The 15573-nt window shown below is 44.3% G+C and overlaps 1 protein-coding gene across 2 annotated transcripts in view; it reads right to left on the bottom strand.

The window, feature by feature from the left end:
• The window catches only part of ATP8A1 (ATPase phospholipid transporting 8A1), a 216872-nt gene that overhangs the window by 73003 nt on the left and 128296 nt on the right, over positions 1 to 15573 (bottom strand). For both annotated transcript variants that reach the window (XM_079777553.1, XM_079777554.1), the window contains exon 23: positions 13141 to 13205. In XM_079777553.1, coding sequence (XP_079633679.1) covers positions 13141 to 13205 — 65 coding nt within the window. The remainder of the gene's footprint in view (positions 1 to 13140; positions 13206 to 15573) is intronic.

Below are 15573 nucleotides of genomic sequence, written 5' to 3'. Positions count from 1 at the left end.
ATGAAGCCTTAACCTTTGCTGAGAATTCTCTTATAGGTGGCATGAGTTCCCTGGGTTTCCTTGGTGATTATCACAGAGCTTCTGCAAATCCAAAGGTGTTGGGAGATGTAACTGAGATCAAATATCTGAAGGTGAGTCAAAAACTTCTCACAGTGAAGTCTCCAGCCCAGCCCACCTAAGGTGCAAGGTAACAACAAAAATCCTGCAAACGTTTTCTTATTTTAGTTCATGGTTTTCTTTTGCAAGTAGCTCTGGTGTTGGCTGTGTGCTGCCGGTTATAAGTTATATTTTGCCCTTATTCAGACTGCCAGGAGTATTTTAAAATTCCTTTATTTATAAAAGTTTATGGCTTCTCCCCTAAGCCTGGGAGCCATACTTTATGGCCACATTGCATTGAAGCTTATCTCCTGGTAGCTAGAAATAAATTTATTACTATATTAGCTGTTGCTTTGTTTTCATTTTGGCTACTGAAGGGGGGAAATGTTTAAACATTTAAACTTAGTGACATGTGAAAGTGAAAATATATACACGAGAAGCTAAATCAGAGAAGGAATAAAAGACCACATAGTACAACCAAATAAAGGCTCTGTATCTCCTCATTCCACACAGTCTTCTTGGTGGGCTGGGGGAAAAGGAGCAACTGTTGCTATAATCAGGGAGAGTCAGTGGTAAAGGCAACCTGGGGAGACAGACAGACGAGGGGCAAGGCCGGGGTTCAGGCGCCACACCACGGAGCGATCTAGGTCAGGGAGGGAGCCAGGGAAAGTGGGACTTGCTTGTACCTCCCATAATCTGCATCCCGTGTGGACACTTTACTCAGTCATTCAACTCTGTTCTCTCAACCCACAGCCAAGAGCTCAATGGAAGCCCATAGCCCTGGACCTTCTACCCGCCTGCCAGCCTTATCAATTCACAATTTATTTTATTATTATTTTTTAAAATATATTTTATTTATTTTTTTACAGAGAGGAAGGGAGAGAGATAGAGAGTTAGAAACATAGATGAGAGAGAAACATTGATCAGCTGCCTCCTACACACCCCATACTGGGGATGTGCCTGCAACCAAGGTACACGCCCTTGACTGGAATCGAACCTGGGACCCTTCAGTCTGCAGGCCGATGCTCTATCCACTGAGCCAAACTGGTTAGGGCACAATTTAGGCCACAACCAACCTTCTCCTGGGTTCTCAGTTAACAACAAAGAAGGGAAACACTACCGCCCCATGAGGACAGGCTCTACTCCCCTATCTCCTCACTTTTGGGAGACATGCAACTGTCACCCTTGTCAGAAGGAACTGAAGTTTATGAAGCCTGAACTTCTTACTTTAGTCTCCACAACACAGGTTTCTGTTTTCACTTGCTCTCCATAAAAAGGGCAAAATGCAACAGAATGTGACAGGAGAACCCGCGCAGGAATCTTGGGGAACAAAGACGGCGTCTTTGCTCAAACAGAGACCAGCTGGAGGCTGAGCCCTGGAAAGTAGCTCTTCAGAACCTGTCAGCTGATGTGCACATGTCACATCCGTGCAGAGACAACCACTGCCCACCTGTAACGTTCAGATGTGCAGCCATAACAAAGCGAGGTGTTAGAAAGTCGGGGCTGGCCAGGAGGGCTCACAAAATGCTGAAGCCACACTGTAAAGAACTACAGTTCCAGGAGCCAAACGTACCCTATGGCTGAGCTGTCACGCTTTGCCTCGACTTCAGGTGGGTGTGGAATGTGAAAAGATCTTCCGTTTGCTAAGGGTCTGCCTTTAAAAACCTGTTATCAGTTTATTTCAAATGCCAAATAAGAGGATATCTGTTAAGAATCTTAAACTAACACATATTGTATGAACTGTTTTGGTGGTTTGTGGTCCCACCTCATCATCACTTAAGACATGAGGTCTTTACAAATTTTTGACCACAGAAGGTTTCATTCTTTCTCTATTTTTACACTCTCCAAATGTTCACACCCTAAAATTACAAATTAACAGAACATTCCAAGGATAATCTTCATAACACATTATGACCATATGAAGTATGGACAATGTTAGCACGTTCTTAATGGGTGAATTATGACTCTCACAATAGCAATCGGAATAAACCATTGGGTATTACCTATGTTTCGACGATGTGTTATTGATTCAGTGGAACACTAGACCTTCCATATACCCCAGGTAATACATATACCTACTACCCCTGCCGCTACTGTAGGCTGTAATAAGTTGTGAAGAGCTACCTGAGAGTAGAGAGAGACTACATTTATATATACACAAGTGGTCCATTGAGTACTCATCCCAGTCAGGGTCACTAGCTCCCTCCGACATAGTTTTTGATCCAAAAGCTCTGGTGTTTCTGAACTCCCAGACTACACAAATTAGAAAGTAACCTTTAAAAACATATTCTCCTAGAACCAAACCAACATAGTGTAACCTTTCCAAAATGGGTAAGGAAAGACAGAGGTGAAGTCATTAAAAACATATGGCCCAAGACCTCCTCCGAAGCAGCTGAGTGGAAGACAGCCCAGCAAATGCATTTAATCCATACATATTGCTAAACATGCAGAGGGAGAGACAAAAAAATTCCCATGTTTTGCTGATACACAGACATAGGATTTCTGGGGTGGGGGTAGATCTAAAACACTGTAATTGAGGGAATGGTCCAATATCCCTGTGGGGTCATGCCATCTGAAAAAGGTCAAGGGTTACAATGCAGAAAAGGTAAGAAGAGGAAGCTATAGTGCTGGGTAAATTCTCTCTGCCCCTGGGCAGGGGTTTGGGTTTGGGGATTGTGATAGGTTCCATCAGGCAAATAGCTCCTCATCTCACTGTGGGTTCGCTGGGGAGAGGGAGGGAGGCAGGGAGGGAGGGAGAGAGAGAAGTATGGAGTCCGGGTCCAAGTTTATGTTTCAGTGTTGGGTGGGGCACAGAGCAAACAGAGACACATCCAGGGAAAAGAAGGAAGAGTGAGAGGTAGGGGATATAATTATATCATTTACATAGTTTTGTGGATAAAGGCTTTTACCAAAGCCCTCACGGTAATTATTTTAAACCACCACTGAAAGGCCCCTAAACACTTACTGGAGCTGGGTATTACATATTCTCCCGCGGCGGTAGTGGCTCAGGGCGGAAGGAAGCCCCCGGAGGAACCCCTCCAGGCGGGCGGCAGACACGCAGTCTCCCCCGCTGCCTCCAATGCAGCCGGAGAGACGGCTCAGAATACACAACCGACTTTTTGAAAATAAGCAAATGACCAATTCAAAGGTTTGGAGACAGTAACAACCAGGGCCTGTGAGAACCTGTTCCCCAGAACCACAAAGAAGGCTAATGCTGGGCCCATTTTCATAATGGTTTGAATTAATAAACCATTATATTCCTAATCTTATGTAGGGATACAGAAGAATCTGCTCTATTTACTCAGTGCAAATGCACATCATTTCTATTATTTCGTATGTGCACGCGATACAATCGTAGGGTCAACTGCTGTATCAGTAAAACAGATACAGCAAAAATAGAGAGTCTTTCCTGAATTCCATAAATGCCTTTGCCCCAGACCCACCCTTTTCCAGGAGGACACCCCTCTTTCAGTGGCTCTGGAGTCCTGGTGAGGAAGGAGGCAGGGACAAGTTAGAAAACGTGGGGTTGCCTCCTGGATGGCTTCCTTCTTTGACTGAGTGCCTGCCGCCACTGGAGAAAGCATGGGTATTCAAAAACGGAAAGAACCAACAGTTTTGGACTTAGCGCGATCTAGGTTGACACTCAGGGTCCTGCACTGGCTGGCTATGTGAACTCACAGCCTCTATCTGAGACTGAGCCAACACCAGCCCCCCAGGGCAGAGACTGACTATGCAGACACCCCTGGCACACGCTGGGCTTCCTATAAACTCATCAAAGATATGGGTGGCAGAGATGCAAAAAAGTCACAGGGCTCAGCTGCTCCCCCTCAGAAATGTCACTAGGCCGTGGGGCAGCAGCCAGGGGACAGACTGGGTAGACAGTATTTATCTGGAGTTCAAGGTCACGGGGAGCTCTTGGAAGCGTTCAGATGTTTAGCCAGTAACAAAAGAGATAAAGAATATTCAGACTTGGGGGAGGGAGAATGTCTTCAAACAGAAACACGATGAATTTGTGAACAACTTCACTTTAAGGGTTTTGCCCACAAGCCAAGATGACTGGATTTTGTTTAAGAAAAGGGGACACATTCAGGTCTTAGGAGACCAAACAATGGGCTTGATGGAACTTTTACCACCACATACTTGGGCTTGTGGCTGACACCGTCTTAAATTAGAGGAAAAGAGAGCAGATTATTTGCTCAGATGTTATTTTCATTTTTGGTAATGTTTACATTTTTTTTACTAACCCATTTCTTTCCAATGTAATTCTTGCAACCGGACAGAGCTTTGCTTCTGGCAGGGATACATTAGCAACTTAAAGTTAAACTAAGATCTTTAAGTGTTCAGGCCCAAAAGCCGAAACAGCTTTGTTAATAATGGTAAGAGAAAATCCACACTACGAAAGCCCCAGTGCTGGCGCTGGAGGGAAACTCAGTGTGGTTTCAAACCTGCCTAAACTATTTTTCAAAGCAACACAAAATGCACTGTATTGGACTCATGGGACATATGGAGACAAAACCTGAAGTAGCCCCAGTTCTGTTTCCCCGCCTTTTCTGGAGTCGAGTCAATTACGTGCTTATTCTGGATTCCTTTCAGAGGCCGCTCCACGGTGGCTGGTCCCCAAACGGTGAGGTCTGTCTGCATAATGCATACACGTCGAACTTAAAAGGGTACAGATGACAACTTCACCATTCTTGTCATGAATGTTCGGTAAGTTATATTTGAAGCTTACATGGTGTTAGAAAATCAAGTTCAGCTAAGGAAAAAAGTGAACAATCCCGTAAAAGCTTCCTTTTACTATGGCGTTGAAAAATATATATTCTTATGCTTGCTAATATGAAATGTGGCTAACAATTCATTTTATGTAAAAGGTATCGGGGGTGGGGTGGAGGGGGGGCACGGCATTGGTATCCATAAGCTAACCTGGGCTGGCTTGGGGTTCTAGTCTCAATTTAAGGAGAAAATTTAAGGAGTGAAAAGGCGGCTCTTAAAGCGGATGGCATTAAGGTACTCTTGCTCTTTCTCTCTTGGAATAATAATCCTAATATATAAAAAACCTGGGTCCATCACATCCACAACGATTGGAGGCTCGATCAACTGGAAGTCAGTCCTGCAGTCAGCGCTGGGTTGCCATGGCGACCCAGCACTGACTGCTATGGCTGCAGGCCCAGTGACCCAGCACTGACAGCTGAGAGGGCTGAGAATCAGGCCCGGAAAGAGGTCTGAAGAGAGAAGCAGGGTCTGATCCGTAGCCTCTGTGGCAGCTGTTGATCAGCACTTGCCTCTCTCTTTCTCTTCGGGCCTGGCCAGCAGCCCACACCTCCATTTCTCTCTAGGCCTCCACCGGGGCTGCTGATCAGCCCTGCCTTTCTGATCAGTCCCCATTGACAGGCCCAGAGATGCTGACTAACATAGAAACTGACCAATCAGAACAAAATCTGGGTCAAGTATGAGGAGTGAATGGCTGCCTAGGAGGCGGAGCTTTTGATGCTGACTGGCATAGAAACTGACCAATCAGAACCAAATCTGGGTCAACTGTGAGGAGCCCATGTCTGCCTAGGAGGCGGAGCTTTTGACTGGCATAGAAACTGACCAATCAGAACCAAATCTGGGTGAAGTGTGAGGAGCCAATGGCTGCCTAGGAGGCAGAGCATTTGATGCTGACTGGCACAGAAACTGACCAATTAGAATCATACTTGGGTGAACTGTGAGGAGCCAATGGCTGCCTAGGAAGCAGAGCTTTTGACGCTGACTGGCATAGAAACCGACCAATCAGAACCAAATTGGCCAGCAGAGGAGGGCAGTTGGGGGCGAGATCAGGCCTGCAGGGGAGGGCAGTTGGGGGTGAGATCAGGCCAGCAGGGGAGAGCAGTTAGGGGCGAGATTAGGCTGGCAGGGGAGGGCAGTTGGGGGCCATCAGGCTGGCAGGGAGGGCAGTTGGGGGTGACCAGGCCAGCAGGGGAGGTCAGTTGGGGGCAATCGGGCCATCAGGGGAGCAGTTAGGTGTTAATCAGGCCAGCAGAAGAACGGTTAGGGGTGATCAGGCTGTCAGGCAGAAGCGGTTAGGGGCAATCAGGCAGGCAGGCAGGCGAGTGGTTAGGAGCCATCAGTCCCAGATTGTGAGAGGGATGTCCGACTGCTGGTTGTGGGATCGGGCCTAAACCAGCAGTCAGATAACCCCCAGGGGTCCCAGATTGGAGAGGGTGCAGGCTGGGCTGAGGGACACCTCCCCCCCCGCCCCCCCCAGTGCATGAATTTTGTGCACCAGGCCTCTAGTGCTAAAATAAAGGTGAAAATGATGAGCATGATAATGGTCCGTATTTCTTAAGTGCTTACTAAATGCCAGGCATTGTTTCTAAGTATTTAAAATGGATTGCTTTGTTTAATCATCATAACACCCTAAAGAAAATGTTGTTCTTCTTGTTTTATAGGAGTAGCTTGTGGCTGAGGCCAAGGCATATCTATTTGCTTAGTCTCTGGAGTCCAATGACTGAGATACATCCTCAGTGACACTTAGTATAGAGGTCATAACAGGATCTGCTTACTAATGTTTCCAGTGGAAATGTGATTGCCCCTGTCAAGTCCTTAGTTCAATACCCAGTACAAAAATTAAGCACTTCATAAGTGTAAGCTAGTGTTTGTTTTTTAATTTTAATTTTTATGAGAGCAATGTGTAGAACCCTGCAGGGGTGTGGAGTTTCCTTTTCACAGAAAGTCAGAGACCTGCATTTTCCTTCGGGATCCATACACTGCTTCCCAGTATGAGGTGCTGAATCCTTCTCAGGCTGCGTGTGCATGTCAGCAGAGACCGTCTACAGCACTGTGCCCAGGTGACCAGGAGAGGTGGGCAAGGCCTTTTTAGGTGTTAACCTTGGGAACACTGGAAGCTCTGACTTCCAGGGGAAGAAATGTGTTTCTCCAAGCTCTCTACATACATATTTAACCATCATTCCTGTAGATGCAATAAATATCCTATATAATAAAAGGCTAATATGCAAATTGACCCTAAAGGCAGAACAGGAATAACCGGTCCCTATGATGCACACTGACCACCAGGGGGCAGACGCTCAATACAGGAGCTGCCCTGTGGTGGTCAGTGCCTTCCCACAGGGGGAACTCTGCTCAGCCACAAGCAGGGCTGACAGGTGCTAGCACAGTGGCGGTGGCGGGAGCCTCTCCTGCTTCCTCAGCAGTGCTAAGGATGTCCGTGGGGAGCGGGCCTAAGCCGGCAGGTGGACATCCTCCCAAGGGGTCCTGGACTTTGAGAGGGTGCAGACCGGCTGAGGGACGCCCACCCCCCCCACCCCCCGAGTGCAAGAATTTTTGTGCACTGGGCCTCTAGTATGGTATATAATTGTCCTCTCTGTCCTTTTCTGGTTTCTGGGAAAGCCAGACAGTAGAAATGAGAAGGCAAAAATGGTGAGAATGGATTTAAGAGCCAGCCCTAGCACGCAGGGCAGATCCCACAATGGTCCATAGGAAAGAGATGCTAGAGGAAGGAGACCGAGAATACAAGACTCAAGAAAGGCCGTTCTGGCACTTACAGAGTTAGTAGCTTAAGAAATGATGGTCCTTCCCACCCACCCCAGACTTGACAGATGAGGATAGTAAAATCCCGAGCTATCTCAATGAAACAGGTCTTCCAAAACTAATATTTTGAGTCACCTGAGAGTATTTCCAGAGATTTACAGAGTTGGGATGCTATGGGGATTTGAATAATAAATATAATCATAGTCCTTAATGCAACATTAACCCAATCCTGACAGAATTGTTTCAGAACATTTTGAAAGACCCTAAGTAGACACTGGCTTCCCTCACAGCCCTGGCTTTGTCCCGAAGGACGTCAGGTCTAATTAGCATATTACGCTTTTATTATTATAGATAAGTATCTAACAGATTTTGATCAACATTAGATGATTCTTAATGATGCTTCATGAAATTTTTACTTTCTAAAATTAAAAAATTATGATCGACTTTCTAAGAAACACGTTTGCTGACTGTGTGACATTTAACACCAGCCTTGCAGGTAACGGGGTGAGGACAGGCAGCTTTGCTCCTGGGCATTGTGCTGCTCTTGCTGGGAAAGGAGCTGACTGGGCAGAGGAAAAAGGTCAGATTTCCGTATTAGATCTGTGGACCAAGACTTCCATTCTGTTTGTATTTTCCATGTAGTTTGGTCTTATATTTTTATTTAAAGGTTTTAAAAAATGTTGAACAGCCATTATTTTTTCAAGAAGGATAATTATATTGAAACTCAAAATGAGAAAGTTAAAAAGCCAAATGGCATTTTTTTTTTTTTTTGAGATGAGCTGGATTATGGGAAGACAAAGATTTATTTTTACTACCACTGCCAGGAGAAAGGCTTTTCTATTTGGAAATCTAGGAGACTTAAAGATGATACTTTATTTGTACAATTTCAACATAATAAAAGAGATCCAGCTTTAAAATTTTCACAGTACTAGAGATAATATTTTGGTAGAAAATTCAAACAGTTCATTGCAATATGCATTACTCACGCAAAAGCATCTGCATTTATAACCTGCTTTCTTAAGAAAAAATTAAAAGATGGGAAAAGAATATACTTTTCATAATAAAAAGATCATTATGCAAAACAACTTGCAAGCTATTGAAATATTATTTTTCTATAAAGTTTCATAACATCTCGTTTTTATATGTGTGCCACATCCTGCACTAATCGTGTGCCAAGGGTAACATTATCCTCACTTTACAGGCAGCAAAACGGCTTCAGAGAAGTTATCTAATTTCAACTTGCCCAGGGTCCCCATTCCGGTGAGGGCAGAACAGCGCTCTTAAATATTGTGTTATTTCATGGAATCACTTGAATACATTCATTAGAACTGTCACTTGACAAAACACACACCCACCATTTATTTCCCATTATGTTATTTCCTAAGACATTGTATTCCTAAGTTTATTACCTACATGCTAATTATTCTTTTTGCTGATGGAATGGCAGTCCCATATTTCATTACCATCAGTCCCATGTGAACACATAGGATGCACTTCTTTTCCATGGCAACGAAAAAATAAATAATGATTAACCCACGGGCACTCTAGCACATCTAATGATTTGCCTGAAAACAGCCTCGGATTTTAAGACATCAGATCTGAGGGAGCTATGCAAAGTGATGTTTCCTTTCCTGCTGAGAAGCAAATGAGTGCCCCTCAGCAGGTCTGACCCTAAACAGCTGGGTTTGTAAAGTCCCCACTTAACTCCCTGGGAGAAAACCTCCCCCAGACAGCAGAGCTAGAATGCTCGGCAGTCTGCAGCTGGACAAATCAGTGTTAATCTATGCGGCCATAGAGTTTGTGATCTTCCACCCCAAGTGTCACTTAAGTTGCAAAGGACACTGCTAATCACTTTATATTTTAAATATCAGATGTGGTTGATTACAACCAAATTTAAACTGGTATACACCTTTTTTAAAGAAGCCCCTAATTAAAATGACTCAGAGATGGACTTCTCCAATATTTATGGAGTACTTACCATGTGCTCGGCAATTTGCTGAGCATTGAGAGAAAATGGTAAACCAAACAGACAGACAGGGTCCCTGCTTTCAGTGAAACTGAGTATTCCCGGGAGACTCCCATCTCTGTCTCCTCCAGGAGAAATAGGTAGTGCAGGTACCTTTGAGGTGTTTATGACTTTTGAGTTACTTTCTTGGAAACTTCAAAATAAAAATAAAGGCCACTGTCCTAACAACACATGATGCAGTACATGGAATATTTTTGGCATTTCACTTTTTTCCCCTTGAGGTTACTATTTACCTGGTACTCAGAACACTTAAAGAACATGTCTAAGAGTTGAAGAAAAAGGATGAAACGGACGAAAACAAAAGAAGCAAAGTTATCATGTTCTGCAAAGGTGAGAGCCTAAGGCCAGCCAACAGGAATCACGTGTCTAGTCAGGCGTGGCTCGTCATGCCTTTGCCTCCGCGTCACAGGTCCTGCCTCTGATTTCCTTCAAGTGTCAGAAACACCGTGTCCCGAGTATGACCATGGTGCTGACCAAGGCCCAACCGTCTACAGGTACTGTGGGAACGCTTCCACTGAGGTTTTCAGAAAGCACAGCTCTGGAACCACCTGGATGGTTCCTTCTCCAGGGACCGCGTGGGACAGGGGCCCCTGAACTTCCCTCACACCACATCTGGGCACTGGTGCCCTCATGTCTCCTTTCCGAGCTCTCATCCTGGTCCTCTGCCTGTGCCCCATGCCTCCCCGCCCTTCTAAACTTGATAAAGTTTAGGGTACAATTGCTCATATGCATCTTACCGCTTTTAAGAGGCTAATGAAGTTGCCCTCTTATGAGGGCAAATACTCAAACCGGGCCCAGCACAGGCACCTGGGACCTGGGCTGGCTTCCCTCTGGCCCTGGCTTCATCAGGAAGGACGTCCGGTCTAATTAGCATATTACCCTTTTATTATTATAGAAGATTATGTGCCTATATTTCTTCAAACAAAAACACTTAAAAATTACAAACAAAAACACTTAAAAATTACAATTACTCAGTGACTCACCTCTATCTAACTAAATGCCACTTACTAATACTTTTACAATCCTGTAATCAAGTTCAATGTTCTTCCTTCATTCCCCACATATGAACTTAGTTGCAATAACTTTCTGCTTCAAGTACTCCCTCCTTACTCAATGACTCACCTCTATCTAACTAAATGCTACTTACTAATACTTTTACATCCCTAAACTTCACAATATCTTCATAGCAAACCATCTATCTTATTTACATACCTATTTTGTATTGTCATGTGTATGCATTTTATGTCCCTTATTATTTACTAGAGGCCTGGTGCATGAAATTCGTGCAAAGGGGGGAACCCCCTCAGTCCAGCCTGCACCCTCTCCAATCTGGGACCCCTCAGAGGATGTCCGACTGCAGGTTTAGGCCCGATCCTAAACCGTCAGTCGGACATCTCTCACACAATCCGGGACCGCTGGCTCCTAACTGCTCACCTGCCTGCCTGCCTGATCGCCCCTAACTGCCCTCCCTGCTGGCCTGGTTGCCCCCAAATGACCCCCTGTTGGCTGGTTGCCCCTAACTGCCCCCCCTGCTGGCCTGGTCACTTCCAACTGCCCCCTCTATCGGCATGGTTGCCCCAATTGTCCCCCCTGCCAGCTGGTCACCCCTAACTGCCCCCCACTGCCACCCTGGTTGCCCACAACTGCCCCCCCGTCAGCCTGGTTGCCCCCAACTGTCCCCCCCTGCCAGACTGGTTACCCCTAACTGCTCCCCCTGCCAGCCTGGTCACCCCAACTGCCCTCTCCTGAAGGCCTGGTCACCCCCAACTGCCCCCCCCACTGGACTGGTCACCCCCAACTGCCCCCCCCCCCACTGGCCTGGTTGCCCCCAACTGCCCCCCCTCGCCGGCCTGGTCGCCCCTCACTAACCGCCCTGCCGGCCTTGTTGTCCCATGCAGCCTGCTGTTTGGTCATTACTGTGAGGGCGTTCTGACCAATTTGCATATTACCCCTTTATTAGTATAGATAAGCTTTTGGAAGGCTGGGCTGCCTTAGTCATAATTTTTCACAACATAGTAACTGGGATAAATAAACCAAAATGAGTACACATGCAGGGTGGAGATTGGATTTGCTGTAAGCTCTCAGGGGCGGTGTCCCCATGTTTTGTTTAGTGGTGTGTTCCCAGTGCCTAGTGCCTAGCAGGGGGCCGAGTGCATGAAAAAATATAAAGGAAAGTCTTCAAACAGCAGTTGGCTCTTTTTTTGGTTTGTGTTTTTAAGATTAAAACTTGGTTCACAAAAAGTACTTCCCCAATAGTTAAAGGCATAAGCAACTTTCATGGTTGCAAAAACACATATTATTCCTCAGGCAACAAGTTTGCTCAAAGATCCCTGGCTTGGTAGCTCAGTTGGTTCGAGTCTCGTCTTCATGTGCCAAGATTGTTCTATCCCTGGTCAGGGCACATACAAGCATCAACCAATTAATGCATAAATAAGTAGAACAACAAATAGATGCTGCTCTCTCTCTTAAATAAATAAATAAAACAATTTTAAAAAGTTTGCTCCAAGAAAGGGAAATACATCACAAGGACTGTTTTGAGAGCAAATAAGGAAGAGATAATTATTCCAATGTAAAAATCAGAAGTCAGCGCCTTCTTACACAGTTTCTGTTCTACACCCGAATTCTAAGCATTTTCCTCTTCACCATCCCTCTCTGTCCTTGGCCTCACAGCTTCACCAACACCTCGGATAAGGTTTTCTCTGCTCTATTTCAAGCACGTGTATAACCACCTCTCCTGTTCTGTCTTCCACCTTAAGTTACAAATTGTCACCTTTACTATAAAGTACTTACAGGTCATTTGACCTACATATTTCTTTGTCAACGTGTACTTTACAATGTGCACCTAACAAATCTTTCCTCCTTCCCCAAATACAAATTCAGGGGATCACAGCCATGAAAAAAGACCCATATAAAATTTATATTACAGCCCAGAAGATAGAACATTAAAAAAAAAAAAACTTTCCTATTAGCAATGGTTATTTTGTGTTGTTCAATAGTGTTCAGAATTTTTTTTTAAGCAAAATACAGTAATGGGCCAAAGTAGGTTTATAGTTGTGAGTACATGAAACACAGTTAATAAAGCTATTGTAATAATAATAACTTGCATGCCTTTTTCTATCTGAACAACTGTAAACCTACTTCTCCCTATCCCTGTATAAATAGTATCACCAGAAGCTAAATCAGAATTTTAAATCAATAATATACAGATAGATATGAACCAGCTGCAGTCACTCAGTAACCTCCTCCCACAATGCTTTTGTGAAGTAGCTTCTAGTCTTGCATTAAGCAATTCCTTCAGCTGTCAGACATGAAGCTACAATTTCCTTACATCAACGAAGTTCAAACAGTGCACATTACATTACAGCAGAACTGTAGTAATAAGGTATCATTTAACCTCAGGAAGATAAAATATTTTCACAGCTATCGGAATATAATATACTATAAGATGATTATGTTGTTAAATAATTTTTTAAAAATAGGATTTTACTTACATCAAGAGAGCCTTCATTTATAACAATCATTCCCATGTTCTTCCTCAGAAGTTTGCAGGAGTGTCCTATGTCCAAACATAAAGGGAATTAATTGATGTAATACATTTCTCTAGAGAGATGTATGGCAGCCTGAGCTAACAACCTATTTCCAAAAAATGAATGGAAACTGGCAACCTTCTTATTCCTATCTCAGAAATAAACTTTGGTCAAATAAACAAGCATCTATATACAACCTCCCATAATCCCAATTTCTAGACTTTCACAGATAACCACGGAAATGTTATCTACACGTGCCAATTGTGGATGAAAAGTGGGGATAGGCAGCGATACAAAGGGGAGAATGGGTATTATGTGGTTACAAAAGCTATGATATATAACCACTGTAATTTTAAAGAGGCCCTGGGGCCATAAGTTGACAGACAAGCCCAATAATATAAATATGGGGGAGAAACCAAGATGGTGGCATAGGTAAACACCTAAACTGCTGCCTCGCACAACAATTTCAAAACTACAACTAAAAGACAAAACGGACATCATCCAGAACCACAGGAAGGCTGGCTGAGTGGAAATTCTACAACAACAAGGAAAGAGAAAGGCACACTGAGACTCAGAGGAGCTGCAGAAGGCAGAGGTACCGAGGCAAGCGTGTGAAGAGGGCGGGCAACTGAGTACGCGGCTGGCTTTCTCAACCGGGAGAAAGACAAAAGCTCCTGATGGCTCTGAACTCCAGTTCCGGGCGAGACTCTGGGGACCCAGACTCATTGGGGAAGAAACTGGACTGTCTGGCAGTGGGCGGAACTTGAGGGCAGCTTCCTCTCAGAGGTGCTTGCAGCGATTACCACGGGACACTGAGACACAGGGGCCTATTAGGCCAGGGCTGACAGGAAACCAATGCTGTCTGCTCCGCACTGAGACTCCGCCCCATCCAAGCTGAGCACAGAGGCTTTTGCAAGTCTTGTCTCATAAGGGTGTCTCCAGCACAGAAGTTCTCCCAGCATAGACACAACTGATCCTCACAGCCAATTTGGTGGAGGTCAATTCCTCCCAGTGATACCAACAACAATCAAGGCTTAACTACAATAAGACAGCCCTCAAAGGGGTATACCAAGCATGTCCACCTCAGGTAACTGGGGAGGCTGAGCCACTGGGCCCTATAGAACACATAGCACACAAAGCCACTCTATCAACTCAGGGAAGCAGCCAAATGCAGAGACAAAGAAACAGATCACAAATGAAAGAAATGGAGGAAAGCAAACGACTGGATATAGAGTTCAAAACCACGGTTATAAGGTTTTTCAAGAATTTTCTAGAAAAGGCCGATAAATGTAGCGAGACCCTCGAGGATATGAAAAAGGACCAACTAGAAATTAAGCATACTCTGACTGAAATAAAACATATTATACAGAGATCTAACACCAGACAGGAGGATCACAAGAATCAAGTAAAAGATTTGAAATACAAAGAAGCAAAAAACACTCAACTGGAAAAGCAAAAACAAAAAAGAATCCAAAAATATGAAGATAGTGTAAGGAGCCTCTGGGACAAATTCAAGCATACCAACATTATGGGGGTGCCAGAAGAAGAGAGAGAACAAGATACTGAAAACCTATTTGAAGAAATAATGACAGAAAACTTCCCCCACCTGGTGAAAGAAATAGACTTACAAGTCCAGGAAGCGCACAGAACCCCAAACAAGAGGAATCCAAAGAGGACCACACCAAGACACATCATAATTAAAATGCCAAGAGCAAAAGACAAAGAGAGAATATTAAAAGCAGCAAGAGAAAAACAGTTAGTTACCTACAAGGGTGTACCCATATGACTGTCAGCTGATTTCTCAACAGAAACTATACAGGCCAGATGGGAGTGGCAAGAAATATTCAAAGTGATGAATAGCAAGAACCTACAACCAAGATTACTCTACCCAGCAAAGCTATCATTCAGAATTGAAGGACAGATAAAGAGCTTCACAGATAAGAAAAAGCTAAAGGAGTTCATCACCACCAAACCAGTATTATATGAAATGCTGAAAGGTATTCTTTAAGAAGAGGAAGAACAAAAAGGTAAAGTTAAAAATTATGAACAACAAATACATATCTATCAACAAGTGAATCTAAAAATCAAGTGAATAAAAAAATCTGATGAACAGAATAAACTGGTGAATATAATAGAATCAGGGGCATAGAAAGGGAGTGGACTGACAATTCTCGGGGGGAAAGGGGTGTGGAGGGTGCGGGAAGAGACTGGACAAGAATCGTACACCTATGGATGAGAACAGTGGGGGAGGGTAAGGGCAGAGGGTTGGGTGGGAACTGGGTGGAGGGGAGCTATGGGGGAAAAAGAGGGATAATTGTAATAATCTGAACAATAAAGAATAAATTTAAAAAATAATATAAATATGGAATTCTTAAAGTATCAAATATTTCAAATCTT

The sequence above is a fragment of the Cnephaeus nilssonii genome, assembly GCF_951640355.1.
Source record: "Cnephaeus nilssonii genome assembly, chromosome: 1".
Classification (NCBI taxonomy): domain Eukaryota; kingdom Metazoa; phylum Chordata; class Mammalia; order Chiroptera; family Vespertilionidae; genus Cnephaeus; species Cnephaeus nilssonii.
The sequence above is the reverse complement of the archived record's forward strand: the minus strand, read 5'-3'. Positions and strand labels throughout refer to the sequence as shown.